This window comes from Rhineura floridana, chromosome 3, assembly GCF_030035675.1.
Source record: "Rhineura floridana isolate rRhiFlo1 chromosome 3, rRhiFlo1.hap2, whole genome shotgun sequence".
NCBI lineage: Eukaryota > Metazoa > Chordata > Lepidosauria > Squamata > Rhineuridae > Rhineura > Rhineura floridana.
The window spans coordinates 123,174,884-123,202,488 of record NC_084482.1 but is presented as its reverse complement, the minus strand read 5'-3'; the positions used below and the strand labels follow the sequence as shown (position 1 = coordinate 123,202,488).

Below are 27,605 nucleotides of genomic sequence, written 5' to 3'. Positions count from 1 at the left end.
GCACAAGATTCAGTGAGTTCACAGAATCCCCTTGATAAAATAAAAAATCTCAGCACAAGATTCAGTGATCCCCAAACCACTGCCCCAAACATCTGGCTGCTATGGTTCTAACTTGAATTCCTGCAATTTCTCCCAGCATAAAGAATCTGAATATGTAACAAGCATCAAATCCTTCCTCACTGGCTTATCCATCACTAATCCAGGCAACTCTCTTACTTCATCTCAGGTGCTGTTTCTGTAAAAGGAGTCTCTCTGGTATTATGCCTTTTTGTCAGGGTTCGTGCATCTAAAGCTGCCCTCTAACATTGAGGACTGTCTTTTAAGAAGAGGGAGAAGGTCTCTGAAGATCATACACAATTGTCCACTTCACAAAGGAGAGAAGGAGGAAATCAAACTGACCAAATGCTTCTGTAAGCCTCTTCTTCCTCCTGAACTGTATCACTAACCATTTTCACCCTCAGGAGTTTGGTTCTATGGGAAATAAAGAAACAAACCAGACTCTAACTAACCTTGATAAGCAGCATCTGTAGCCTTCCTCTTCATCTCTGCCTCCTCTTCTTCCATTCTTTTTTTCCTGTAAAAAGTTAACAAAAATCAAGGTTACACAAGGTTAAAGGGTGCAAAACTGATTTTTCTTGTATATATTTATTAATTTTCACATAAAACCAAACATAATCAGAACAACAATTCAAAAGGATGCAAAACAGAACTGATGCTTCCCACAAATATATTACATACACAGCCCACACGCCTTAAAACAATGAGACACTCTTCATAGCAAAGGCCTAAGGAGAGCTTTTTAGCCAAGACCAAAAAAAGCCAGGCCAGACATCAGAGCCATTGTTCAAGAGCCCCCTCACAGCTCAACTCCAAAGGGCACAAGGCCTTGCAAGAGACTGGATGAGGGAGTGACAAAAGTGAGCAAACATTGAAAAGCTGCATGAGAAAACAACACCATAAAATCAAGAAGATTTCCAGAGTGGAGTTTGCAAGTTCAGCCATTTTGATGAAATCCCAAGGACTGAGTTCAAGAGCTCAGATATGAAATCCCAGGGGAAAAAACTGTTAACAGGGAAATAATAAGATAACCCACACCAAAATGTCATTGTACAGTTCCTCCAGCCTCTGGTCCATGTGCCCTGCCTGGATCAGTTCGGCATCCCTCTTCAGCTGCCTGTAGAGACAACACAGATAGGTTTGATCTATTTTATCATTATCCACCCGCCCTGAAACAATGACCTTAAAGAGTTCCAGACGCCAACCAATCTGATAGGTACCTGTACTTTTCCTGTGTCTCCTTAATCATCTTCTTCAGCTCCTCAACCCGTTCTGCTGTCAGTTTTCTCACAATAACATCTTCCACAGTTTCTACCACTTCTCCCTTCTCACCACGCTTTCTTCTGCACAAAAAAGGGGGGGAGGGAACCAAACTAGGGACCAATAACAATTTTCAATCCTCCCCAACACAACACCTTTTGTCCTCACAAATCCCACAACTCTATTTCTCCTCCTCATTCCAATTATGTATTTCCCACTTTTGTATAAGTATCATTCAGCCACTTTGGAAATCTGTATGGGAAATGACAAGATGCCTACTTGCCCAACCACTGTACAGTTTTTAGGGACTGAAATGCACAAACATATGGGAGGAAACAATTTGGTCAAAAGTCAAAGCAATATAACTGAGAAAAAGGTTGGATGTTCAGCTGGAAAACTTTTGCAACTTTAGAGTTCCTCCTGCTCTTTTCTGGAAAATGATCTCAAACTGACCTTCCAGAGGTTACAAAAAAATAACCCTTGCATCTACTTCGAGACTGCAAATAAATATTATCAGGGTGAAATATCAGATGCTATTAAAGAAAGAATAATTACTTAATAGATGCCAATTATGATCTGAAAGCAATTACATATGAGACTGGACCAGAACCAGATCCAGTACTCAGAGTGCTTCAAAACGTTAGTTTTTTGGGGAGTCTTGGAAATGGTATTTTATGGAAACATCATCATTTCTACAGTGGCATGGCATTATAAAAGACGTATGACAAAAGCAGAAGCTAACACTAAAGAAGGCTTTCTAGTGTTATAAAGGGTTGATTCTGTTAGCACTGGCCATTGTAGAAGTAGTTATAGTAGTTATACTACTCTTCCAGAACCCCTTCTCCTTCCTAACACCATTATGCAATTTCTTTTGTGGTTGGGGCTCATGTGCCCCCTGAACAAACACTGAATCTGCATTTGGAAGAATGACACACCAGGGGAGCTATGTGCAGAAGTTAATTAATTTAGAAACTTTTAACAAACAAATGAAAGCAGGAAGGTGACAGTAAAGCAGAACATTTCACAGAAGTCAAACAGTAAGCACAAGGAACTCAATTATTACATGACTACAAGCTGTAGGGGTGGAAACATATATGTAGCAGAAGGAAGCCCCTAGTTATACCTTTATTTTAAAATCACAGTTATGCGGTCTAGAGGGATACAAGATGCAAAGCAAACATTGACAGTTCAGGAAAAAGCTGTTACAGCAACTCAGGGAAAAAAAGGTCTTTGAGTACTCTTGAAATTGAACATAGGCCTTAAACTCCACAAGATCAATCAGTCATCAAGAAAAAAAAAATGCACGGTTGACAGAGCAGTTCAATTATCTACCAATGTTGGAAAACAACTAGAACTCACCGGAAGAGGGAACAAAACAAGGAAGAATAATTGGAGGAGATATGTTCTAAGGGCAAAATCTATCCCTCACTCCTGATCTACAACATTGGGGTTTGTGTGGATACAGTGGAGATCTCCCCCTGCCCAGCTCAGAGTGGGGCATTCTGGAGGCAGAAAGAAGAACTGGTCAGTCCAGAATGTACTGAATCCTGAGCAGGCCCCACCGCTGTCAATTGATGGCATTGGGCCCAAATGCTACATCAGCACTGGGATGACATAGCCTGGAGCAGCCTTTTACCTGCTCCAACCATAGTCAGCATGAGCTGGAAATGAGACAGTGACTATGCCATTCTTTTATGTTTTGCCACTGCCCAGCCAGGGTTTGGATTGTTCTGCCAGTATATAACCAAAGAGTTTAGTTTAGGGCAGAGTTACTATAATTGCTGGGAACCAAAAGAAAGGTGGTCTGGATGCAGAGTTACAGGTACCTTTGTATGCTCTGTCCAAACTATTGTTACTCTTCACTTCGGGTAGTTCATCTTACAATGTCAACTCATGCCCAGCCCCACTCAAAGAAAAAAAGTAAACATCACATGGCTCGGCCTTTGAACTCACTTTGGGGTCTCTGTGGTCTCCAGCAGCTCAGAATATTGTGAAGCACAATGCTTTAAAAAAAAAAAAGGTAATCATAAGTTCATCGTTTTCAGAAGACCAATCATGACAGACAACACTAAAAATCTACTTGTTCAGACAGAAACACCAGGCAGTTTATAAAACACGTTCCAGTTATTAAAGCTGTTCCCGGATGCGTGGGCAAGGGTGTATGCTTTCCTGACAAATGATTTGGAACCCTGCAGTGCGCTCCTAGCAGCCAGAGGATGGTTACTTAATGTACATGGCTGTCGGTTAGAGACATCTGAAGTCAAGCACAGATACCCGTAGCACAAGACCTCAGTGTCTAGGGGGTCTATGTGGGGGTGTATTTTAGACGCTATAAGTGAGCAGACCTTTCTCGCTCTACAAATTTGAAGGGGAATGAAGGCAACCAGCAATTGCTAAAATGACAAAAGTGCTAATTTGTCCATTGTGCACTGCTTGTGGAAGTTACCAGAACTACAACACTCAAGATTGCCCAACCTAGCTGACCTTCCACTCTCTTCCCCTTAGGGCACGGGTGGAGAACCTGTGGCCCTTCAGATGGTGTTGGACTCTCAACTGCCAGGTTCCCCATCTGTGCATTAAGGCTTTGTTGGGTACAGCAGTAAAGCAGGAGAAAAATACTTGTCCCAGATTACCTTAAATTCCTCCCATGAGCTGATTTACATATAGTCCTCTCGGTGTGTGGAATAAATCCCACTATAATGGCTATTGGAAGGCGAGAGTAGACTCCCTTTTCCCAATATTAACAGTAACAGCAGGATATCACCTCCAGCACTTACATCCCTCCGCAGGGGGAAGTGAGCACCAGAAGATATTCTCATCCTTTGACATTACTTGTTGCGGCTGCTGAACAGAATGGCTTAACATGCTTATATTTAACATGAGAACAGATCCTTACAGAGAGCCCCTTGGACAGGTAACCCCACTAGTGAAATGAAAGCTCACTGTGATGCAAAAAGGTGAAATTTAAGCACCCTACCTTCTGGGAAAACCAATCAGGTGGGCGGCCTGGCTCTGCAAAAGGTTTGATGGCTCTGCTGACAGACACCCTAGAAAAGAAAGAAGAAAGATCTTCCCTTCCTTAATAGGCAAGGCACAGTGGGGAAGGTTTGTCTTCCACTGATTAAACTGGGAAACTTTAGCATATATACCAGGGGTTCCCAAACTGTGGACCATGGACCACCAGTGGTTTGGGAAGTTCGATCAGGTGATCTGCGGTGTGTCTGTAAAAATGCAATTAAAATCATACAGCATCTAGCACAGTGCATTACAATTGCTACAAGAGGCAGAAAAATCATTACGTGGTCTGCCAAGACCCTCAACAATTTTCAAGTGGTCTGTGGGGAAAAAGGTTTGGGAACTACTGATATATACAATACAGTGCTTTCTGAAAAGAATTATGTTAAATTGTGCCAGGGCTCACTGTAGGTAGCAATCGTATGTCAGTAATCCCTCTCCTGCTGTTGCATTATAGTGGTTAGAATGACAGAACAAGACTGGGTTCAAATCCCGGCTCAACTATGAAGCTCATGAGGTGATCTTGGGCCAGTCACTCTCCCAGCTCTACCTCATGGAGTTATTCTGATAATAAAATGGAAGGTGGAGAAATAGCTCAAGGCTACATTCATGGGAGAAAAGGAGGATCATAAACAACAACAACGATGATTCTAGCTCATTCTATCCGTAGCTACCCCATGCCAATTTGAACAAAAATGCCTAACAGAATGACAATTACAAGAACTGCAATAGTTCTAACTTCACCTTTCCCCCCCCCATCAGCAGGATCCTCCACATTCTAAATTATCTCAGTCCAGAAATATTATACATTTAGAAATATATTTTGAAATTAATTGTCATAGGATTATTTTAACATGGTTTACTATTTGACATTATATTCCAAGGCCAAAGTGTAAAAAACTCTGCCTGAGTAGGTGTTTGATATTTCCCAGTCTTACAAATCCTACAATTCTGTTTTTCACAGTTTTTCCAACATGTGCATATTTACAATCACAAATGGCATTCAAATACTTCTACCGTATGGAATAATAACAACACCCACAAATCAATTCAGGAGTCTTTACAAGACACACAGCACAACTAAGCAATATGGATTCATCTATGTTCTGAGGTGCTATCAAAAACAGTGTTTAGCAGCAGCTTGTGTGTACCCGACAGTAAAATGCCTCATACCAGTTTTGGTCTCCACTCCGCATGACAGAAGAAGCCAAGCAGAGCTTCTCCCGAATAGACCACGGCTCTGTGGGTCCAACGCTCAGCAACTTGTGCTCTGACAGGGAAAAAGAAACATTACAGTGTCACAACCTACCCCCATACTTAAAAAAAAAAAAACTTTCTCAGTGGCAAGCCTGAAATTAAATTATATCTATCTCAACCCTTGCAGCTCCCTAACTATAAAGCAGTGGTATTCTACTAAGTGCTATTCAGAGTAGACCCACTGAAATTAATGCACTTAAGTTATTTATTTATTTATTACATTTATATACCACCCCATAGCCGAAGCTCTCTGGGCGGTTTACAGCTAGTCATGCCCATTAATTTCTATGCATCTACTCTGAGTAGGACTAGCATGGAATACTACCCTATGGCTCCTTTTCAAGCCACTATGCCCTCCATACCCAACTAACCAGCCTCACTAAAAGTCATCCCATGGAGAAACTCTAAGAAACGTCTGCTGACCATAGCTCAGTGGCAGAGCACAAGCAAAAGGTTCCAGGTTCAACCACTGGTTAGGGTTAGGAAACATTCCTGTCTGAAACTGAGAAGAACTGCTGTCAGTCGAAAATGGGGGGAAATCCTGCCTAGAGCCCTGGAAAGCCACATCCAGTCAAGCATAGAGAATTCATGAACCATTGTTCTAACTTAGTGTAAGCCAGCTCCCTGCATTTCTATGTTCTGTTCCCAATATAGATACTAAGGATTCCCTTAGCATCCCACCTAAGAAGGAAACTGACCTGTCATCTGAGACTTCTCAGACAAACCACCTCCCAACCAAAACCTTCATTAGATTAGCTCTAGGTTAGAGGGAGAAGAATCCTGTCCTTTTAAACGTGGCGTGACAGACAGATAGATATCTATCAGATGAGCACTGTTCAACATGCAAGTGTTGCTAGTTCTTAAAGAAACAGGCCTCCTTATTTTTATTTTATTTATTAAAGGCGGGGCCAATTCTAGCCCCACTGCATCTCCCCATACCAAAAGAAAAAACCTCACTCACTACCCGTCCCGGCCGCCATCTTCCTGAAGATATGGCCAAGCGCAATGATTGCCGGGAAATGGGCTCCAAGGTCTACAGCAGAGTTGCTACCGCCGGAACAGAGGGCGGCGCTCTTTACTCAAAGTCGCTTTGTTATTGGTTGACAAGGGAGAAAAGGACAGGGTTGGCCGAGCAATGGAGTGGGGGAAAACAGGCACGCTTTTTTATCTCTATGGTTCGTTTCCCGGCGCTCTCCGCTGTGGTACAGAAGCGGAAGTAGCGGCACGTGGGTTTGCCTTCTGTCGGTGGTGACCATGGGTCGAGTTAAGCATCAGGAATCGGGGGAAGTGCCGGAGCCCGAGGCCACGCCAGAAAGGTCATACCATGAACTGGCAGAGAACGTGAACGCGATCGCGCGGCCGCTGGCTTCTCGCAAACTAACGCGCAAGCTGTACAAGTGCATCAAGAAAGGTGCGGGTGCAGAGGGCGACCCTGTTTCGCCATCTTCCTGGTGGTCAGATTAGGTAGTGTTGCGGGTCTTTAGGGTTTTCTGCTAAAAACTGTCCCGTTTTGACTTACAGCGTCGAAGCATAAACAGATCCGGCGTGGGGTGAAAGAGGTCCAGAAATTCCTCAACAAAGGCGAGAAGGGGTAAGAACCTCACCGTGTTGCGACGCGGTCTGCAGCAATCCGTAAAGCCCTACTGAAGTAGTCTTACCGGCTGATAGCAATTCAAATGCTGGTCTTGAATTTGGAGCTCTGGCTCAAGAGATGTGATCCTCATGCGAGTGAACTCTAGCCATGTTCTGAACGTATGTTTATGTATGTGTGAGAGACACGCACGTTTGCGTGCGCGCGTTTTTTAAAAACCGACAAGGAAAGCTTTGAGGTCAACAGACTTGACTTTCTGGCATTTTCTAGCTGGCTGTACTCGTTATTTCCAGCACATCACCAGAAGGTCCCAGGGTGGGTTACAACAATTTAAAATACAATGTTAAAAATAGTTTAAAGCAAATTAGTCACAACATGTTATAAGCCTAAAATTATGCTACAAGCCTAGGAATGAGAGAAATAATTCCACCTCGTTGATGGCCTGTGGTGTTGAACGATCAGCACAAAGAGCTAAGAGGATTGAAGTGCTTTGCACTGTTAGCACAGCCTTATCCAATCTGGTGCTTTCCAGATATTTTAGACTGTGAGGTGTCATCCAAAACAGCAGGAGGACACCAGGTTGGTGAAGGCTGCATTAGTGCAAAATCTGTGGCCTCTGGATGTGGTTGGACTCCACCTCCTATCAACCACAGCCAGCATAGCTAATTGTCAAAGATGATGGCAGTTGTAGCCCAGTAACATCTGGAGGGCCAGATTCTTCATCCCTATTATTGGGAAGGCATTTAAAAGAAAAAGAACGTTGCCAGCATCACCAGAGAAACAACCATGTTGTGTGAGCATGAGTGTCTTCCATGCAAATATGGGCAAAATATTGCTCAACCAAAAAACCCCAAACTGATGGAACTTTCATTTTTTTACCTTCTTCATTGGGCTTGTGTTATTTGGCCTTGAAGTAATAAAACACACTTCACAAGCATTGCTTGGGCCTCCTTGCCTCAGTTTGAAGTAATTATTTCCTCTGTTCCCTCTGTGTGTGTGTGTTTGTAATCTTCCAACTGAGGATAACTCTGCAAACATCTGATGGAGTAGACTCTGGACCGTGAAAGATTATGCCACAATAAATTATGGGTACTACAAAGGACTTCTTTGTTTAGCATTTAGTCCATAAAAAGTACTAGTTTACTGGGGGCTTACTGAAGAGGGATAGAGAACTGCACCTCTCCTGTAGCAACCTGCTGCTTTTCTGTCCTGTGCAGGGGAGAGATAGAGCACTTGCCCCTCCTCCGCTAGTTCACTCCCTCCCCTGCAAGCAATTTCTTGTTGCCACAAGACAAATGTTTAAAGCTATGCTTAACTGTGAATGTTTGAAATCTCCATTTGTACAAATGATGACTAATCTAGTAAGTATGCACAAAATTATAGCCTTACTACATTGTCAAAGATTTGGAGAGATTCACAGTGGCTAACTTTTTGTTGTATTTGCTGTTTTCTCCAGCTCCTCATTGCTCCTTAATTTCCAATCTTACCTTTGTTTGCTGATGCTGTGCTGTCTCTGCCTCTCATAGGATCACAGTTCTTGCAGGAGACACACTTCCTATTGATGTCTATTGCCACATCCCCATCATGTGTGAAGACAGGAGCCTTCCATATGTTTACATCCCCTCCAAAACGGTAATGTACAGTAGGGAAGTAGAGAAAAGAGACTCTTCCTTGTGTATCAAGAGTGGAAACTGAATGTGGGGTTGGAAACGAAAAGTTCTATGGGTAGTATTCAATTCTAGTCCTATTCAGAGTAGACCCATTGAAGTGAATAGATATTACTAAGGTTCATTAATTTCAGTGGGCTTACTCTAAGCTGGACTTGGTTGAACACAACCCTATGAAACTTTTCATCTGTTAATCCGTTTTCTATCACCTGGTACAATATTTTTCCTACCTAAATGCCCAGGACTTCCTTTAGCCATGACTTTGTATTTTCTCTTACAATGTGCTTTTCCTCATTTGTCCCTTGAATTGCATTACTTGGAAATACCATAGATTATTAGATGTGCCAGTAATACCAGAATGAATTATGGATGAAGCCATAATGCCCCCTTCCATATATAATAGAATTTAAAAGTATGTGGCAGAACTAGGTCCTCTAAGGGCAATAAGATCCTAGCAGTAATCAAAGTTAGAAGATATGAACAGAATGAGTAAGTACAATATGTCCTTAGGCCAGGATGGAGAATCTGTGGCCCTCCAGATGTTGTTGGACTATAGCACCCCTCACCGTTAGCCATGACTGATCAGGACTGGAACTGGGTCAACAATTGATGGCCATAGGTTCACTATGCTTGATTTAGGCTATAGATCTTAGCATTAAAAAATATCAACAGAATACTGTACAGCATAGACTAACAATGCAAAACAGCAACCACAAAATAGTAGTCGTGGTAGGACCATGCTTGCAATACTAATTTACATCACTATTTAGCTGCTACTACTGCAAATACTAAGTTTTTATGTGACCAATGTGTAGTGATACCTCAGTTTTTGCTTGAGACACCAATTAGGGCCTCTTCTTAACAGAGATTCTAATAGATCATTCCCGGCCTGAGCTGAGGCATTGCAGTAACAGAGAAGGGATCACTGAGGATAAAGATCTCCTTTCATGCAGCTGCACTATTTAATTTTGTAATACTGATGGGCTAGGTGGTTTTGGTTGTAAATGTCTTCTAAAACTATGGGTGGTAGTGTTTGGTAATATCAAACTAGGGAAATCCTTCATAAATTATTTGTCTTTAAATAAATCTCACAGTAATGTTATTGTTTCTTAACATGCAACCAGGACCAAATTCTTCAGTGCCCTGCACTACAGCAACATCATTTTGCCTTGTATCAAGATTCTGCCATGGTTTTGGAGTCCCTGTGACATTCTTTTGTTCAGATGTTATTACTGAAATGCAGCTTCCATTTCTTAAGCTATTTTTTACAGTAGATAGATCTGCATTCTGATGAGGTTGTTCTAGAATAGTGGATCCATGTAACTTGCGTCATATATTTTATCCATGTAAACTGGCACATGGTCTGTCTTTGCCATTTATAGTAAGAGAGGGGGATTGTATGTGAATTGTGGAACTGAATGCTGTTGTCCTCTTATTTTTTTCTTTCAGGACTTAGGAGCAGCTGCAGGTTCAAAACGCCCAACATGTGTTATCCTGATCAAGCCCCATGCGGAATATCAAGAAGCCTATGATGAGTGTTTGGAGGAGGTGGAGGCTCTTCCTCTCCCTTTGTGAAAAACATCAGTAAGAGATGCTGTTAAGACTGACCCTTGCTTATTAGGTGCTTGATACTGTTTTTAAAAGTTTGGATGTGGGAGCAGGCCCTGTTCTAGAGGACAGGGGATGGGGGGAGAAGAGAATACTGCAGTTAGCAGCATCACCGGCCCTGTGACTGATGCCCACTTCAAGTGCCAGTTGTGCAAACAATTAAAGAGCTGTTCCATATCTAGCTGCAAGGCAAGCATGTGAAGCCCAGGGACTAGGGGGAAATATTAAAGTAATTACAATATTTGTAAATATGTTGTCTGATGTCTAATACAATACTCCTACAAAAACCAATTAATTCCTTGCCAAGGGTGAAGTGTCTTCACAGCTTTTTTCCCTTGGGGTAGATAGATGAGCTATTATGATTTTATGGACTCTTAACATACAAGCAGATGAGTCCAAATGTGGTGCGGGAGGGAGAACCGAAGGTGGAAGAGCTGCCATATCCAATTCTTGGCAGGGCAGAAGGTGACAGTGGGTGTTCTTTCTCTTTCCCCTCAACAGTTTCTCTCCCCTTGATTTCAGGTGAGGGGAAATAAACTATGCCAGTTCCAGGGTCCCTGGGATATAGCAACAGGAGTGCTGTGGAGCCTGCAGATCCACAGCTTCTCCTTGTAAAGTCTTCTTTTTGCCCCCACCCAAGACTTCAGAGAAGCACCAGCTTTACAGACCTTTCCACAGCCTCATGGAGGCAGCTTACAAGGCTAGCTCCTCCTCTGCCCTCAGAGGGAGATCCAAAAAATCATATGGCCCCTGGGGTGTCCTCCCGGGGTCTATAGGATTGCAGCCTTAGTAATTAGTTAATAAGGCCTCACTATTTTCCCTCTCCACTTCATCCTGTGTAATATAGAGCACTGTGTTATGCAAGCAAACAGGGAGCATCCCAGAGACAGATTGTCAGTACAAATAGGTTGAGATTACTTGCATGAGAGTCTTATGCTGGGAGGCTTTGAAAGTGATGTTATAGGGAAGGCATCTGGCTTGAAGGAAAATGTTTCTTTACAGTTCCAAACAGCAACACCAAAAACCATCCACCAGGTTTACTGAATAGAAATTTATTTAGCTCTATTTCCATGCCATCCATCTCTGTTCCTGGTTATATCAGCTCCTCGTGCCTTAGAGGAAGAAAAACTAAGAATACATGCAATGAGATAAAAGCCTTTCTGGTGTCAAAGGGTTTCTGTAGCATCAGAAAAAAATCTTTGTTTTTCTCCCTTTTCAGGCTAGATCTTCACATCCACAGCTATTCCAGGCTGATACTCCAAACTAATTGTATATTCAACAAACCAATTTCTAATTTAAATTAATAAAAGTGCAAATTGTAGGCACTGGTTTTTGTACCTGCAGTTTCATGCTATTTATTTGAGCCCTGCAAAGAAAAATGGTCTCAGCTAGAAAAGCTAAGTTCAGGCTTTAATCAACCCTGACTTAAACTCTAGCAGTTGTTTAATATTATTTTCCAGCCTATCTCCAAGGCAGTTTTCCCTCATTATGCATTTGAATCTCTAAGTCAGATTCAAAATCCTTGTTAATGATCCACACCCCAATTCCTCTATATCGGAACCTTTCTAATACCATTGCCTAAAATGCTTTACATAGTCAGTTCCTGATGTATCTGTTACCTTAATGAGTACTTGCAGGTGTCATGGATTGTCAGCAATAGAGGAAACGGTTGCATCGTATTTTCTATATAATAGATTGTATACCCACTTTGAAGGATGTCTTAATGGTAGCTAATATTCTACCAGCTTTCTTCCCTGTACAAAGTCACGTAGTTCTTCCTGTTCCTACTAATTCACAATGGATAATATAGCTTAGGTAGGAAGAATAACACCACTCACATGTGCTTTTATCTGTCATCAAGTATGGATTTTTCAATATAGTGTTGTCCCTGCTGTGCCAGTTTTCCACTTGTAAAGCGGTTGTTCTTTTGATCAGGAAACATTACATCTTACTACTCGGACCTTGTTTCCTGAAGTGCTGTGTTGTGTAGTAGTACACAGAGGGAACAAACACCACATTTGTAAATGCCTGTAGGACTGCTATTTCCCCATCACTTTTCCAGCCTATTTTAAGGCTCTCTTCAAAATAGCAGCAAGTCAAGTTTCAAACGTAGTTTTTCCAACTTAAGTTAGATGTAACCCATCTTTCAAAACCTCTTCCCCTGTTAGCTAGTGGGAAGAGAAAGGAAGCTGCAACACTTTTTCCCTTCAAACTTATTGAAACAGAAGAGAGACTTAGATTTATTCTGAAGTGTTAAAAAAATAGCAGCAACAGCTCCTCATGTACTATTTGTGATACAACCTGTATCGCAACAACAAATAGAAATGGGGATGGGGAGAGAGTAAACCATCATGCCGGGGGGGGGGGGTCACTGTCAGCTAAACTGCACAAGAAGAATCCTAGTAAGTAGTAGGTTGCCAGGAAGACAGAATAATGTGTCTTGGCTCACATAGATACAAGACTGCCCTCCTCTGGCCCAGTGAGCTATAGTCAGTTTCCATAACTATAGCGGCTAATACTGTTCACAACAGGACATTGTACTCCTGCTAGTATATGTCACTTTCCATCAAGCGTCCCGACAGCCCATTTTCTTCAGAACATCTCAAAGGCTTGCCATTATCAAAAGACTAGGCGTTTTCCATCAGCTGGACTCTGCTCCATGGGGCAATATGGACACTTTAGCCTGCACAAAGTAATGAAGAAAGATCAGGATCAAAACAAAGCTTTTAGAATTCTGCTCAGCAGGTAGTTTTACAAGAGGACCACTGAAGCAGATATGCAGGAAGTTGGCCCAGCCCCGTACTCCCACTGAGCCACCAGCAAGTCCTATTGGCACATCTACTACCCCTGCCTGTATACTTCCCTATCCTGTTAAAGAATCTCATTTGGCCCTGGGCAGGCCAGCTGCCGAGCTCTACCTTACAAACTGCAAACAGCAGTGCTAGAATTCTCTTACTATAGCTAGTACAGCACTGCCTAATTACCCAGCAGAGGGCAGCAGACACAATGCAGCTAGAATATGGAGATTCCAAGAAACAATGACAGTGAGAAACTGCCTTAGGATGAAAGGGAGGTCCCAAACCTAGATGGAAATGAAATGTGTGGGAGACTTCATGGACGGATCACCACAACATTTCCCAGATAGGAATAGTGATCCAGGAGAGCCTGGATACCTCAGGTTTCAGGCAAGGATTTGTCATCCACCATCTCCCAGAATTTTAGCCAAAGTAGCAATAGTTGGTAAGAATCACTCACTTCCCTCCATTGATGAGCTTATTGAGGGCATCTCGAGAAATAACATGTCCGCAGATGAGCTTGACGGGTGGGTTAGAATCTGTCGTCTGCTGGCGCAAGATGGGGCATGCAAAGACTGAGTGGTACCAGCATTTCATCCCTAGCTCAATTTCAATCTGATAAAACAAGCAGATAATTAGGCCCATCACCAGGTTGTTATGGTTATTTTCCCCTTCAAAATCCCTACCTTCACCCTACAAAGCTCTGTCATAGCACCCTTCCCCTGAATGGGCTAGGCACTCACAGGCAGCTCGTCTTTGTGGCTCCAGACACCTGTGCACTGTCTCTGTTCAATCACAGCCTTGATGTTCATCAGCACCGGCAGTGCTACGCACCCTGCGGCAAAGCTGCAGAGAGAAAGAGCTCAGCATGGCTCAGCCCTGCTCTAGTTCCACCCACCAACCCACATCAGGCTTTACCTGACACTCAGAGGTGACTCCACTGAAAGTCCTAACAGGGCACAGGCATCATGAGTGAAAATCTCACAAATTTCAGTCCAGTGACTCTCATCCAGCAAGTGCCTGTATGGGGAGTTCTTAAGGCCCAGGCGCAGGTACACCAGGCTGCCCATCATCACCTGAATCTCTGTGGGTGACAAATTCAGGAAGCAGCACTCATATTAACAGATTTTCACTAACAGTGGGCGGCTTGTTATGTAACCAATTATCAGGATCTGGTGATGCAACACTTGACAATGGATGAATTAACTCCCAAGGCTTCCCCTACTAAAAAGGGAAGACTCCAAGTTCTTTAGCACCCTTGGGCTTCCTTGAAGCAACAAATTTAAGAACTGATTCTATTGGGTGTGGCAAGGCCCAGGGAAACAGCCTAAATGTAGTTTTGATAAGACACTGGGCAGAGTCTTATCACTACAGCAGACCTAGTAAAGAAGTATCAGCACCTATCAAGAAATCTACCAAGGAAACAAGTGGCAAAATAGACTTCAGGAACAGCCTCACCTTGCTGATGCAGATGAGCAAAGGGCTGGAAATAGCGTGCGTAGCTCAGGGCTTCCAGCTCCTTTCCTGGGCCACCAGCAAGGAGCCTAATGAAGTGGAGTCGATGCAGTCGGAACTCCAGATTGCTGTTCAGTTCTGCCAGCTGCTGTCTGTGGAAGATTGCCCAACTGGGCAAGAGACAACACTGCTCAATACCTTGGTCTACCCTTGGAGTGGCTGTTATGAAAAAAAATGGAAATGGTCTGCCTTCAAGTCCATTCCAACTTACGGCAACCCTATGAATATGGTTTTCATGGTAAGCAATATTCAGAGGGGGTTTACCATTGCCTTATAGGAATGCTCCAAGTTACATGTTTGTGGACAATCTGGTCTGAGACAGGTTGCAGCAGCATGTGCTCCGCATGCTCTGGGTTCAAGAATTCATGTACCTTATTACAGGAATACAGCAGACTTTGTAGAAGATAATTAGTGCAAGCAAAGCAAGTGCAACTTCTCAGTGCTTGTCTGAAGACAAAGAGAAAGTAGATAGACTCGTTGCCTAATGAGAAATGTGGGTACCTCCAATGGTCCTTGCCATATAACCTACTTCAGAACCATTTATAACCAATACGGTAGGAGAGGAAGCAGAGTCCCAAGGAGGAAAACAATGCACAACCTGTCATCCTTACCTCAGAGCAGGCTCCAGGTCCTGTTTGTGCAGAGCTTCCAATATGCTGTTAAGTTCCAGGAATGGCTTTTTGAAGTCTACATTCACATTCACAGTAGATTCCTGTGGAAGGGTAAGCCATATTGAGAACAAGTCTAAATCTCCTTCTCAAAAAAGGGGAAGAGATGAGAGAGCGCAAAGCAAATATTCCCACAGATAGACTGTCAAGTACAGATCCATCCTCTGCAGGCTGGATAGAACAAGCAGGCAGCAGGACAGGCAGTTAGTTGTACTCTGAAGTATAACCCGGCTAGTAGGTTCAGGTAAGAAACGAGGCCTTGGCTGGCACATCTCAATGGCCAATACCAAGCATTACCCACTAGCCATAGCACAATGTAGAGATACAACCATCAACTTCCATACACTGTGAAAAGAATATTTACACTTCCATCTCCCCAAACCCCAGTACCTGACATAGTTCCTCAGCCACTCCCAGCATTCCTTGTTGGTAGAGGTGCTCTATAATGGCCAACACCAGGATCTGCTTCTCTTGAGACTCCCAGACCATAGCAGGAACAATGCCACACAAGTCAGCATCAAAATGCTGGAACAGAACAATAAGTCAGCCACTCAGAAGTGCTAAGGAAAGCCCCATACTACCTAGTATTCCAAATCCCAAAACAACCTGCTCTCCATCACAAGAATGTAAGACGAGCCTGCTGGATCAGGCCAGTGGCCCATCTAGTGCAGCATCCTGTTCTCACAGTGGCCAACCAGATGCCTATGAGAAACCAAGGAGGACCTGAGCACAAGAGCATTCTATCCTTTCCAGCATCTGGAATTTAGCAGCATGCTGCCTCTCAGTGGAGTAAGAACATAGCCATCAGGGTTAGTGGCCACTGATAGTGTTATCCTCCATGAGTTTGTCTAATCCTCTTTTAAAGCAATCCAAGTTGGTGGCCATCACTGCCTCTTGTGGGAGCAAATTCCATAGTCCCTGTGTGAAGTAGCACTTTCTTTTGTCTGTCCTGAATCTTCCAACATTCAGTTTCATTGGATGTCCCCGAGTTCTAATGTTATGACATAAGGAGAAAAACTTTCCTCTCTCTACTTTCTTCATACCATCCATAATTTATACAGTTCTATGAAGTCACCTCTTACTTGTCTTTTCTTTAAGCTAAAGAGCGTCAATGTTGTAACCTTTCTTCATAGGAGAACTGCTCCACCCCCTTGATAATTTTGGTTGCCCTTTTCTGAACCTTTTCCAACTCTACAATATCCTTTTTGAGGAGCAGTCCTGAGTGCAGTACTAGTTGTAATCACAGATCACTTTGAATTTGGAAGTAACTACAGAGAGGTAGGTAAGCATACAGATGTTTTGGACACAGTAGTACTATGCTATATTATGCCACATACTATTGCAAATACAGGACAGTTATTGTCAGTGACTTGTTTTCAGTAAACAGTCTGAAAAAGAGGACAGCCAACCAATAGAACTCCGGAACCTGTATAAAGCTTGCATATCATGGATGCTGCCCTTGACCTAATTTTTCTGGTGGCAAGAAGAGAAAAGGAGTGTCCTGCCCACCACCACCATCATGCAGCTGCTGCCGTCCCTCCACCCTCCCAGACTATCCCTGAGGAAATGTGCATCAACGGGGGGAAAAACACCCATTGTATGCAAACATCACCCAGAATTGAGGCTAAATTCAGAGCAAGGAATTGAATATTTAGAAAGGCCTACTGCACACTTGAGAATTGTGGATACTATTATTTTAACAGTGAAGGGAAAACTACTATACGCCCATGGGTTGCATCTCCTCCCTCAATAGACAATGATGGGTGGAGACCACATGCCCAATCCTTAACTGAGTCAGGACAACATCCTTTCTTCATTTCTTAAATGACACATTCAAACACAATTGAAGTATTGATTTCAACTCAAGGAGCTGATTGGTCTGGTGTTCCCACAGCCCTTGCCACTACAGCTTGGATTTAAAAATGGGGTATAGTCACTTGATGGAACTTCTCTATGTTGAAAAGTAAGGTGAGTTGACATTCTGGCAATTAAAGAGAGGAGATCACATTATCACCCCATTAACTGCGGAACACCACTTGCAATGGAAACTTAGTAATACTTGCCTCTGAACTAAGTTCTAGCTTTTTTTGAGTAAGATTCTAGCCATGTTCACTATCAAAATTTAAATGATATCCCTCTCCTTGGTAAATGTCAAGGAAATCCTCATTCATAGTCCAGCTCAACTCATATTCCCCAGTGGTTTCACTCCTGGCCCCACAAAACCAAACCCAATCCTATTTAAACTATGTCTGCAAAGAAAACAACAAAATCAACAACCACCCTTCTTTGACCAATATAAAGCACACGTGTATATTTGACCTACTGCACTTTGGAGAATCTAATTTGAGATTCTTTCATGCAGAATTCTAGATTCCAGTATTAACACAGAAGAAAGGCACTGGTTCTGGATTCTGAGTGGGCCTGGACAAAATCACGTGATCCTGAGTGCAGTGTGGATGCTGCCAAAGCACAAAATAGTAAAAGATGACACTAATTTATAAAGGCCAGTACTTCAATAATGAGCTCCATGTTGGGTGATGGAGCACATACAAGAAAAAGCTTTGCTTTCAGAGCTCAGGAAGGATCCATTTGAAGTGCTTCAGTTCCCATCTTGTTCCTGAAACCTGATCCAAGCTGATGAAGTTACTCACCCTATCAATTGCTTTGCCCACACGGGAGATGCTGCTGTGAATGTCTTTGTGGTCTGACGCTAGGTTCTGCACAGTGTCCTTGATCTTCTTGCAGCACTGGGACATAACCAGTGAGAGAGTAGCAGACAGTGGTGTTTGTTGCAAGGCTAGAGAAGAACAGGCACAGTTATCTTACTATAGGTAGTAGTTCAAAAGTATAGTCTAAATAGAAAGACCTTCTCATTGTTTTTCATCTTTGATCTGAAACAGCTAGGTATTAACAGTAGCCAACATTCTCCCTCCCAGAACTTAGTCTGGAGAAATTCCTATTCAGGAATTAGGAGACTAAACAGATTATGGGGTGGAGACGGGAGAGAGAGCATTCCCCACTGTTTCTAGAACAGGAACACAAGTGAGACCAATTCTAGAAAGCAGGCTGCTTACAAATATATGAGAATATCAATCAGAATATGCCCCAAGAAAACAGGAAAGGAAAAAGCAAGGCACGTAATCCCTCTTTTCACTAATCTATTAGTAACAGATGAGACCTAGCATGTTGGAAGAAAACTGTTACCACTGGCAAGATTAGAAATACATGGGCCTCTGAGTCACATTCCTCCTTTATTCCCACTCCTAGGCCTTCACTGCTAGTTTGCATCTAGGCTATGATTCAGAGTAGTGTCTTCCTGTACAAGGTATAATCTCCAAGCCTCACATTCCCTGTCACTCAGGAATATTGGAAGGATTCCAAAATTAGAGACAGATATTTTCTGTGTCTTCTTTTACATGAGATCAAGAGCATGTGCTTCTTTTTTTTTTAACTTGGCTATAAAAGTTCTTTGAAAAGCATTATAAAGTGAATGGAAGTTCTCTATCCTTGCATTCATAGAACTGAAGAATTGGAAGGGACCTTGGAGTTCATCCAGTCCAACCACCTGCTCAGTGTAAGATGCAACAAGATACAGTAGGGTTGGGGCACCTTTCTCAGACCAAGAGCTGCATTCACATCTGGGCAATCTTCCAGGGGCCACATGCCAGTGGTGGTTAGTACCAGAGGAAAAAGTGGGCAAAGCAACAAATGTAACCGTTACCTTTGTACAATAGGCTAGTTTCTAAACACACCTCTATTCTCCATCTAGGCAAGCAAGAGGAATTATCAGAGTTCAAGGACACACTCCAGCCAGGCAAAAACATTCAAGGAGGATATGAAGTAGAGTGGGTGATGAGTGTGGCCTGGGAAGAGTCCCAATGGCCAATGAGACTAGAGGGTTGCATTTGGCTCCCAGGCCTCAGGGTCCCTCCCTTTGAACTGCAGAATCTGGCAAATAGCTTAAACAGTTCCACCGGAGAGCCCACAACCTCACAAGGTAGACTTCCACTATCAAATAGCGCTTCCAGTGAGGACGTTTCTCCTAATGTTTAGCCAAAATCCGCTTCCCTGCAATTGCCACCTATTGGTTATAGTCCTGCCCTCTGGAGCAACAGAGAATGTTTGCTCTATCTTCCTCATGTCTTGAAAAGCTATCATTTTTCCCTTTATATTCTCTTCTTCATGCTAAACATACCCAGTTCTTTAAAACATTTCTCTTTTTTTATCATTAATTTTTATTCAAATTTTCAAAAACAAAACAAAACAAAAATACAAATTAAACAATAAAATAAAATGTTGACTTCCGATTTGTCGCAGATCAGTTATAGGTCTACAATATATAACAAACCTGTCTCTTAAATTATATTACAAAATCACTTTCCTCCTGTAGTTATCTTAATTAATCATCAAATCTCATAAACATCACTTTATTCTTTCCACAAAAAGTCAAAGAGAGGTTTCAACTCCTTGAGAAATATATCTATCGATTTTTCTCCAAATAAGCATATCAATTAATCCATCTCATCAAATCTATTAGGTCCAATAATTTCAATAGCCATTCTTCCATTATCAGTGTTAATTCCATCTTCCATCCTTGCACCCATAATAATCCTCTTAGGTCCAGTAATTTCAGTAGCCATTCTTCCATTATCAGTGTCCCATAATAGTCTTGCTGTCATAGCCATAGTCATATAATAAGAGTCTGATGGGAATTTCCTTCATCACAAATAATTCCTTGCCATCAATTCTGAATGTGTTGCTGAAATATTGTTGTAAAATCATATCTCTGTTCTTTTTTACGAAATGCACTGGGACATCTCTTGATAGTTTTTCCATTGTCACATATCTGTAATTAATTCTATAGATTTTTTCTATGTCAAGCTCCATCACATCATTCCAGTCCAGAAGTTTATCCAAGACATTGATAACTTTATCTCTGATATCTTCATTAATTTCTTCAAGGACAACGCTGAATTCCAAACAGTAAACTTTATCTCTAATATCCATAAACTCCAAATCTTTTTCCAGTTCCACATTTATTCCAATCTCCAGGGCTTGCATCTTCCCTTTAATTTTTCTTTTTTCATCTTCTGATGCTTGTCCAGTTGTATCTCTGATCTCATCAACCTCCCCTCTCACAAAATCCCCTATTTCTTTAAGCTCTTGCTTTATCTTGCCAAATTCAATTTTCATCTCCTGTCTGCCCTGTCTCAGGGTTTGTTTCATTATCTCAATCTCATCCATTATTTTCTGAAACATATTTACTTCCAGGATCTCAGCCACTTTCTTGATTGCCATTCTTAAAACCACGAAGAAAAAAAAACCCACTTCTTATTCCAGCAACAAAGGGGTTAATATTCCAAGCTTGATGACATCACAGTGTAGACAGCACAGCCTGCCTTATCTCTTATATGTTCAGGAATGCAAAACAAATTTAGTTCACAGCATCAAAACAGTTAGTGGCATCGAGAACAAGCAGATTTGTCAAAATGAAATAAAATAGTCCCAGACATATAATACTCAAAAATTCATAAATCAGATTTATTTATTTTTTCTCTTCGGAATAGAAATCCCTCATCCGTTTGTATCTTTAAAATGCACAATTCCAGGCCAGCTTTTTGCAATAAAAAGATAAGCTATTTCGATTTCTTTCCTCCTTAATTTCGTGAATGAAAGAGAAGAGTTATAACTCACCCAGGGATTCTTTATAGCTGATTCATTGACAAATCTCTTTTTGCTGTAACAATTTAAGCCAAATGATAAAAATAGAAAGAGGGGTGCTTGCCTGTTAATCCGTTTTTCTTTAAAGAAAAGATAAACGTCTCGCTTAATCAGTTAGAGCTTGTTTGAAAGTCCGTCCGGAGCTGCTGGCTGAACCTTCTTTCATAAACTAATGAAATCCAGTCCCCCCAACAAACACAAGCTTCTGTGGTTAATCTCTACGTTTCTCCCTTCCCGGGAGAAAGTCTTTACCAGTCAAAAAAAACGTTCTGACTGATTTTAAAACTGAAAAAGCTTCTGAGACGAGAGCTCGTCTCAAAGGCAGGCACAGGCGAAGCAATCCTTCCCGGAAGTCTAAAACATTTCTCATACAACTTGGTTCCCAGACCCCTCACATTCAACTGAATGTAGAAAGTTGATTAGCAAATCGGCTATATTCCAGAGGGGGAACCATGTTAGTCTGTTACGGCAAATACAAGCAAGTGTCCTATGACATCTTACATGCTAACACAGGGTTGGGGAACCTGTGGCCCTCTAGATATTGGACTACAGCTCCCATGATCTCTGATCATTGGCCATCCTGACTGAGGATGATGGAAGTTGTAGTCCACAACATCTGGAGGGCACTTAGAAGGCTGGACTAGAGCTTACTTCAGACCATGCAAGAGGTACCTGAACAACACATTATGCTAATATATATATAGCAGTGCTAGATAAACAGTTCCTTGGCTCCTGTTTCCAAAGACCTCTCATCTACCCATCATACACTGATGTCAGAATGATCTGGACCCACAGAAATGTTCTTGAGAAATTCCACCAGGACTTCAAACAGTAAACCTGCTGCATGGAAGGTCCAGGCTCAGGCTGATGGTGGGGTAAAAGCTAGACATCACTGCACAAGTACAGCACGGACAACACAAATCTTATTCCAGAAACATGCTGATCATAATCCACAAGCTTCCAGCTACCATACAAAGAATACCACATAGTCCACTGTTGATAAGCCAAGCTCACAATGCAACCACATTTGTTCCAGGTCCTTGGACAGGGACTCACACCTAATTCATTTGTAAAATGACTAAAACAAATGATACCCACCCAATGAAGTTGAGAAACAGACTGGTACCCAGAACTCGCTTACTATAAGAACAGAAAACGACAGAACATCACTTGTCACTAACTTCAGGTTCCAGCAAGAAACTGCTCAAACATATCCTCAGTTACCTATAGATAATCCTGGACAATTACACAACTCTCACAGATCTCATGTGATCATAGGCCTGTCCTCATTTACAGACAGTTCCTCTAATGGCTACTCAGCAGCAATGATGTGTCATATAAAAAACACAACCTAAGCACTAGGCCCCCCCAAAAAATCCAAATGCCAACTCTGTCCCCATATCCCACTCAGTATTATAGGATCTAACAACATAAGCCATATTACCAGGTTCTTATTCACCTACTCATCCTTCAACACAATATATACCATCACCTGTCAATAATAGCCTTCTGCTGTCTCTGTGTATGTAGGACAGAATACTCCTTACACAAAAGAGCAAACAGAAATCTGACATCGGCAAGGGCAGTATTCAAAAACCAGCCGGACATTTCATTCTCCCAGGATCATTTGTCAACAAAGGGACTTCAAAGGAAGACTAGATAAAAACCTGAAGAGTAGCCCTACTGGATTAAGCCATCTAGTCTAGTTTTCTGTCCTCACCATGACCAGGTGCCTATGGGAAGCCCTCATTCAAGACATGCACACAATAGCACTTGTGTTCTCCAGCAACTGGTGTTGTCTCTGATACTGGAGGACACACACATATACATACACAAGGTAATCATGACTCTAGCATCTCATTACTGAATTAATTTATTGAAAAGTTTTATTATATTCATTTAGACCACAATGATTACCAAGCTTCTCTCCCACTACTGATGGGAAATCAGCATAGCAAAGCTTGGAAGACTGCATTACCACCAACCGTTGCTATTGTGTATGGTCACTGTGCTTCTCTTGTATGAATTTGGGGTTTGCACAGAAGTGTGAAAGGCTGCACATATCTACTTTGTGCTTACATTTCATGGCTTTTTGGTTCCAGCGATTAGAGGTTCCTCATCTACATGATATATCTATCGGCTAAAGATAACACTCAATGCATCTAATGAAGTCAACTGTGGTCTAAATAAAGCTTTGCCACAATAACAACCTGTATTATTATTAAGCCTACAGTATTATTATTATTCACTAATAGGCAAAAAACCTTGTGGTTTAAGAATGTACCTATAGCCAACAGATATTTTATCAAACTTTAAAAAGCAGGGAAATTGGGCAGCTATAGTGAATGCACCAGGGGAGCAGGAGACCTGACCTCCTCTCTGAGATACTGTACTGCACTACAAATTTGTAAAAATGCAAACACCATTTGGGTTGGTCTTTCACAGTCCAATCCACTTGCTGTGTAGCTTGGAAGAATTTAGTAACATGTGCCTCTGGGCATATGGTGAGTGGTGGCAACACCTGCCATCTCTAAAGATGGAGAATTACATTTTTGTATGTTTGTTGGTGTTCTTACTTTGCTTTTTCTGTGTTACTACTGTTTCTACGGAGAATCTAACCTAGAAAATTATATTTCTCTCATTATTCATCCTAGAAATCTGTGACAAATTTATTTTTATTAATTTCAAAGCCTTTTTATTGGTCAATGTCATATGATAGTGAAGATAGCCTTTTTTGTATCAAACTGGAGGTTATGTTCTATTTCTATTTTGGGCGCATTTACTGTTGAATCCGAAACTGCAGTTTGATGCAAAATCAGACTGATTACAATATGTTGCTACTTAAGCAATGACTCTAGCTGTTGGAAAAAACAAAGTTGGCCTGCCCGAGATGCATGTTTTCAGCCTGCTATGCTTAAACTACTCCACTTGAGGAAAGGTGGGCATGGTCAATTAAAAACATACAGCACACCTAGAATTTTGCTAGAATATATTTCACCTCCCACTGTTTTATCTTGTGCAAACTGAGATACTCCTCATGCCCATTGGAAACTATTCTGCAGCACAGTCAGTGCCATTATTCCACAATTGTTTTTGGAGCTTTTACCTACCTACCTACCTACCTACCTATAGCCGAAGCTCTCTGGGCAGTTTACAGCAGTTTTTAGTGCTGCAAAGTGTTGCTGTAGTTCACGTATTCACAGAAACTGATGCAAAAGAGAATGATTTACTATAGGAAACTTCACTAAAATTGCAAAGTAAATCAAACATATTTAAAGTGACTATCTGAACGATATCAACTGTTTTAATATAGTTGCTTCCTCCCTGCTAAAACAAGTTCAGCACAGCATATGTCTTGTTTCTGTTATTTGGGCTGACTGCGGGTGTTGCCACCACTCACTATATGGTCAGAGGCACATGTTACCAAATTCTTCCAAGCTACACAGAAAGTGGATTGGACTGTGAAAGACCAATCCAATTTGTGTTTGCATTTTGACAAATTTGTAGGGCAGTACAATATCTCAGAGAGGAGGTCAGGTCTCCTGCTCCCCTGGTGCATTCCTTATAGCTGCCCAATTTCCCTGCTTTTTAAAGTTTGATAGAAATATCTTATTTTATTTATTTATTACATTTATATACCATACATTCTTAAACCGCAAGGTTTTTCGCAGTTAAGTGAATTTTCCTGCTTTTTAGTCTGGGAGGTAAGAAATGGGATCCTGTGCAAGTTTGCTGAGAATGGATTGATCATTTGCATGGTTACTGAGTTCAGCGGGATTTACTTTCCTGCAATCATGCTTAGGATAGGTCAAACTGACCATGGGGAGGGAAGCCTTGAGTGGACAGGGAAAGAGGAAGAATGAAGAGGGGAGGAGAAGAAGAAGGGAGGAGGAAGGGGGAGGAGGGGAAAGGCAGGGCTGATCATTTACATGTTTCAATGGGATTTACTCCTGTGCAATCATGGCTAGGATAGGTAAAACTGACCATGGGGGAGGGGGAGGGGAGAGTAGAGGGAAGGAAGAAGGGGGAGAGGGGAACAGAAGGAGTGGGAGGGAAAAGGAGGGAATTGGAAGGGGAGGAGGGAGGGGGGAAGGAAGTGGGAGGGAAGGGGCAAAAGGGAGGTGATGGGAGGGAGGAGGAGGTTTGATCATTTGCATACCTATTGAATTCAACGGGATTTACTCCAGTGCAATCATGCTTGAAAATGAAATGGACTGCCTTCAAGTCGATTCCAACTTATGGCAACCCAATGAATAGAGGGTTTTCATGGTAAGCAGTATTCAGAGATGGTTTACCATGGCCTTCCTCTGAGGCTGAGAGGCAGTGACTGGCCCAAGGTCACCCAGTGAGCTTCATGGCTATGTGGGGATTTGAACCCTGGTCTCCCAGGTCATAGTCCTAGGAAAGGTAAAACTGGCCATGGGGGAGGAGGAGGGGGGAGGAGGAGATTGGAAGGGGAGGGGGGAGGGGGGAGGGGGAGGGAGAGGAAAGAGGGAGGGGATAGCAGGGAGCAGGGCAGGTTTGATCATTTGTATGCCTTTTGAGTTCAGTGGGATTTACTCCTGTGCAATCATGCTTAGGATAGGTGAAAATGACCTGGGGGAGTGGTGGTGGGGGAGGAGGAAGACAGGGAGGGGAGGAAATTGGATGGGTGGGCACTGGGCAGAGGGGAAGCCCCTTTCCTTTCCAAATGAAAACATTGTGAACAGTATCATTCTTTTTCAGGGTTTCCCCCAACTTTTTAGTCAACAGCAGGCACATGTAGCCTCACACCCAAATTTAAACCAAAGCTGTCCTGGCCACATCCACACCAGACTGATACTCACTTTAGCAGAGCTTGGAAAAGTTACTTTTTTGAACTACAACTCCCATCAGCCCAATCCAGTGGCCATGCTGCCTGGGCTGATGGGAGTTGTAGTTCAAAAAAGTAACTTTTCCAAGCTCTGCACCTTAGGCAATCATGGCTTCTCCCAAAGAATCCTAGGAAGTGTAGTTCGTGAAGGGTGCTAAGAGGTGCTAGGAGATGCCCTGTTCCAGTTTTGTAAGGTTTTGTTTTGAAATGAGCTTATGGGAAGGATCAGAATGGCATGGGGAGGTATTTTCAATATAACATTGCAGAATACAAAAAATCCATGCTGACTATAGTATATAGCCACACTTGTGGCTGTATAATTTTACATTATAGTGTCCACAATCTATGGAATACTAACCATACTTAAACCAAAAGGGTTGTATTTAATGCTAGTCCTACTCAGAGGAGACCCAGGTTCATTAATGTTAGTGCGTGTACTCTGAGGACTAGAATTGGATACAACCCAAAGTTTCCTGGGCAACCTTGGTTCAGTCAGTTCAGCCTACACTACCTCACAGGGTTGTTGTGAGGATAAAACAGGAGGAGGGAGAGCTCCATATGCTACCTTGAGTTCTTATGAGGAAGGCCAGGATAAATGTAATAAGTAAAAAAAAAAACTGATTATTCATTGTGAGTTCAGTGGGACTTAAATGTTCCAGTAAAGGCCACGGGTTACTCGAGAAGATCCTTGCTCCAGTGTAGCCAGCCCCAACGCCGTCCTTCTTCCACGCCCCCTCATCAGCAGGAGGCTCGCTGCTCCGCCTCCGGATGGGCCTCCTGCATGTACCTGCAATTCCCAGCTCCTCCCTCAGTTGGCTGACGTAGCGCAACAGCTCCTCCAGACCTCGCTCGCAATGCTGGCCATAGCACAGGAACTTCTGCAGCACTTTGTCCAGTTCCCTCTCCACGCAGGCGCATCGCTCCATTGACCCGGCCTGCCGACCTGCCGTGCGCGCCCTGGAGAAGGCGGAAGAAGAGCGTTCAGCCAGACTGAAAAACTACTACACAGACCTGACTCAAGGGGTTGGCGTCAGGGACGGCCAGGAAGCCAGCCCAGCATCCTAACCCCTTAGTACTGGTCGCTCTGACGCGAAGGAACACGGAAGGGGGGGGCTTTTGTGGACAGTCCTTAGGGAGGGCACCTCAGACAGGTGTGTATGTGTGTCTGTCTGTCTTACGGCCCGCTCCGCGAACACAGCCAGGAGCGTTCCAACTGGCATAGTGAGCAACCCGCAGGCTTTTACCCGTCCCAGACACGCTCCGGTCTAGACCACCTCCCTCTCACGGAAAAAAAGTCCCCCTTACATTACAATGGCACATTCCTTTATTAGGTGTGAGGACTGGACGGAACCATTTCCAGGGACAATCGAGGTGGCGAAGGGAAACTAAACAAAAGCTAACCTGAGAGTCGCGGAATAAGGAGTCAGCCTTCTTCAGTCCGGGACAACGGAATAATAATTATGTATCAAGCCTCCTTCTTCCCTGGTGCGGTCCTATATGGGTATAACTGCTAAAGTTCTCTGATGATGGATCAAACCATCCTCATTTTTAGATGGGGTGTGCCTGGAATGAACCATAAACTGGCAACAGCTGGGTGGA

At 42.7% G+C, this 27,605-nt stretch overlaps 3 protein-coding genes across 15 annotated transcripts in view; 1 reads left to right on the top strand and 2 right to left on the bottom strand.

The window, feature by feature from the left end:
• Window positions 1-7,205, bottom strand: part of LOC133380423 (bromodomain-containing protein 8-like) — a 25,048-nt gene extending 17,843 nt beyond the window's left edge. For 4 of the 10 annotated variants that reach the window (XM_061617654.1, XM_061617656.1, XM_061617659.1 and 1 more), the window contains exons 1-7: window positions 6,551-7,204; window positions 5,506-5,602; window positions 4,295-4,364; window positions 3,271-3,320; window positions 1,278-1,400; window positions 1,094-1,174; window positions 510-574 (exon numbers count right to left, since the gene is read on the bottom strand). In XM_061617654.1, the coding sequence (XP_061473638.1) occupies window positions 510-574; window positions 1,094-1,174; window positions 1,278-1,400; window positions 3,271-3,320; window positions 4,295-4,364; window positions 5,506-5,602; window positions 6,551-6,569 (505 nt within the window). In that variant the 5' untranslated portion in view covers window positions 6,570-7,204. The other 6 variants (XM_061617651.1, XM_061617655.1, XM_061617658.1 and 3 more) reach the window with 4 other exon arrangements.
• Window positions 6,732-12,507, top strand: NHP2 (NHP2 ribonucleoprotein). Of its 2 annotated transcripts, XM_061617670.1 has the most exons (5): window positions 6,732-7,000; window positions 7,111-7,180; window positions 8,707-8,812; window positions 10,297-10,431; window positions 11,675-12,507. In XM_061617670.1, the coding sequence occupies exons 1-4, from the start codon at window positions 6,844-6,846 to the stop codon at window positions 10,420-10,422; spliced, it is 459 nt and encodes a 152-aa protein (XP_061473654.1). In that variant the 5' UTR covers window positions 6,732-6,843; the 3' UTR covers window positions 10,423-10,431; window positions 11,675-12,507. The 2 variants fall into 2 exon arrangements, with proteins under 2 accessions (XP_061473654.1, XP_061473653.1); XM_061617669.1 differs by lacking the exon at window positions 11,675-12,507 and having other exon boundaries at window positions 6,735-7,000; window positions 10,297-10,704.
• RMND5B (required for meiotic nuclear division 5 homolog B) lies at window positions 11,492-27,605 on the bottom strand. 3 transcript variants are annotated; one of them, XM_061617666.1, is made up of 10 exons: window positions 27,408-27,605; window positions 26,794-26,963; window positions 18,085-18,230; window positions 15,824-15,958; window positions 15,377-15,477; window positions 14,709-14,875; window positions 14,169-14,334; window positions 13,994-14,096; window positions 13,711-13,865; window positions 11,492-13,138 (listed from the first exon to the last, which is right to left on the bottom strand). In XM_061617666.1, exons 2-10 carry the CDS (start codon window positions 26,930-26,932, stop codon window positions 13,075-13,077), a joined length of 1,176 nt encoding a protein of 391 aa, XP_061473650.1. In that variant the 5' UTR covers window positions 26,933-26,963; window positions 27,408-27,605; the 3' UTR covers window positions 11,492-13,074. The 3 variants fall into 3 exon arrangements, with proteins under 3 accessions (XP_061473650.1, XP_061473652.1, XP_061473651.1); XM_061617668.1 differs by lacking the exon at window positions 27,408-27,605 and adding an exon at window positions 27,251-27,291; XM_061617667.1 differs by lacking the exon at window positions 27,408-27,605 and adding an exon at window positions 27,149-27,239.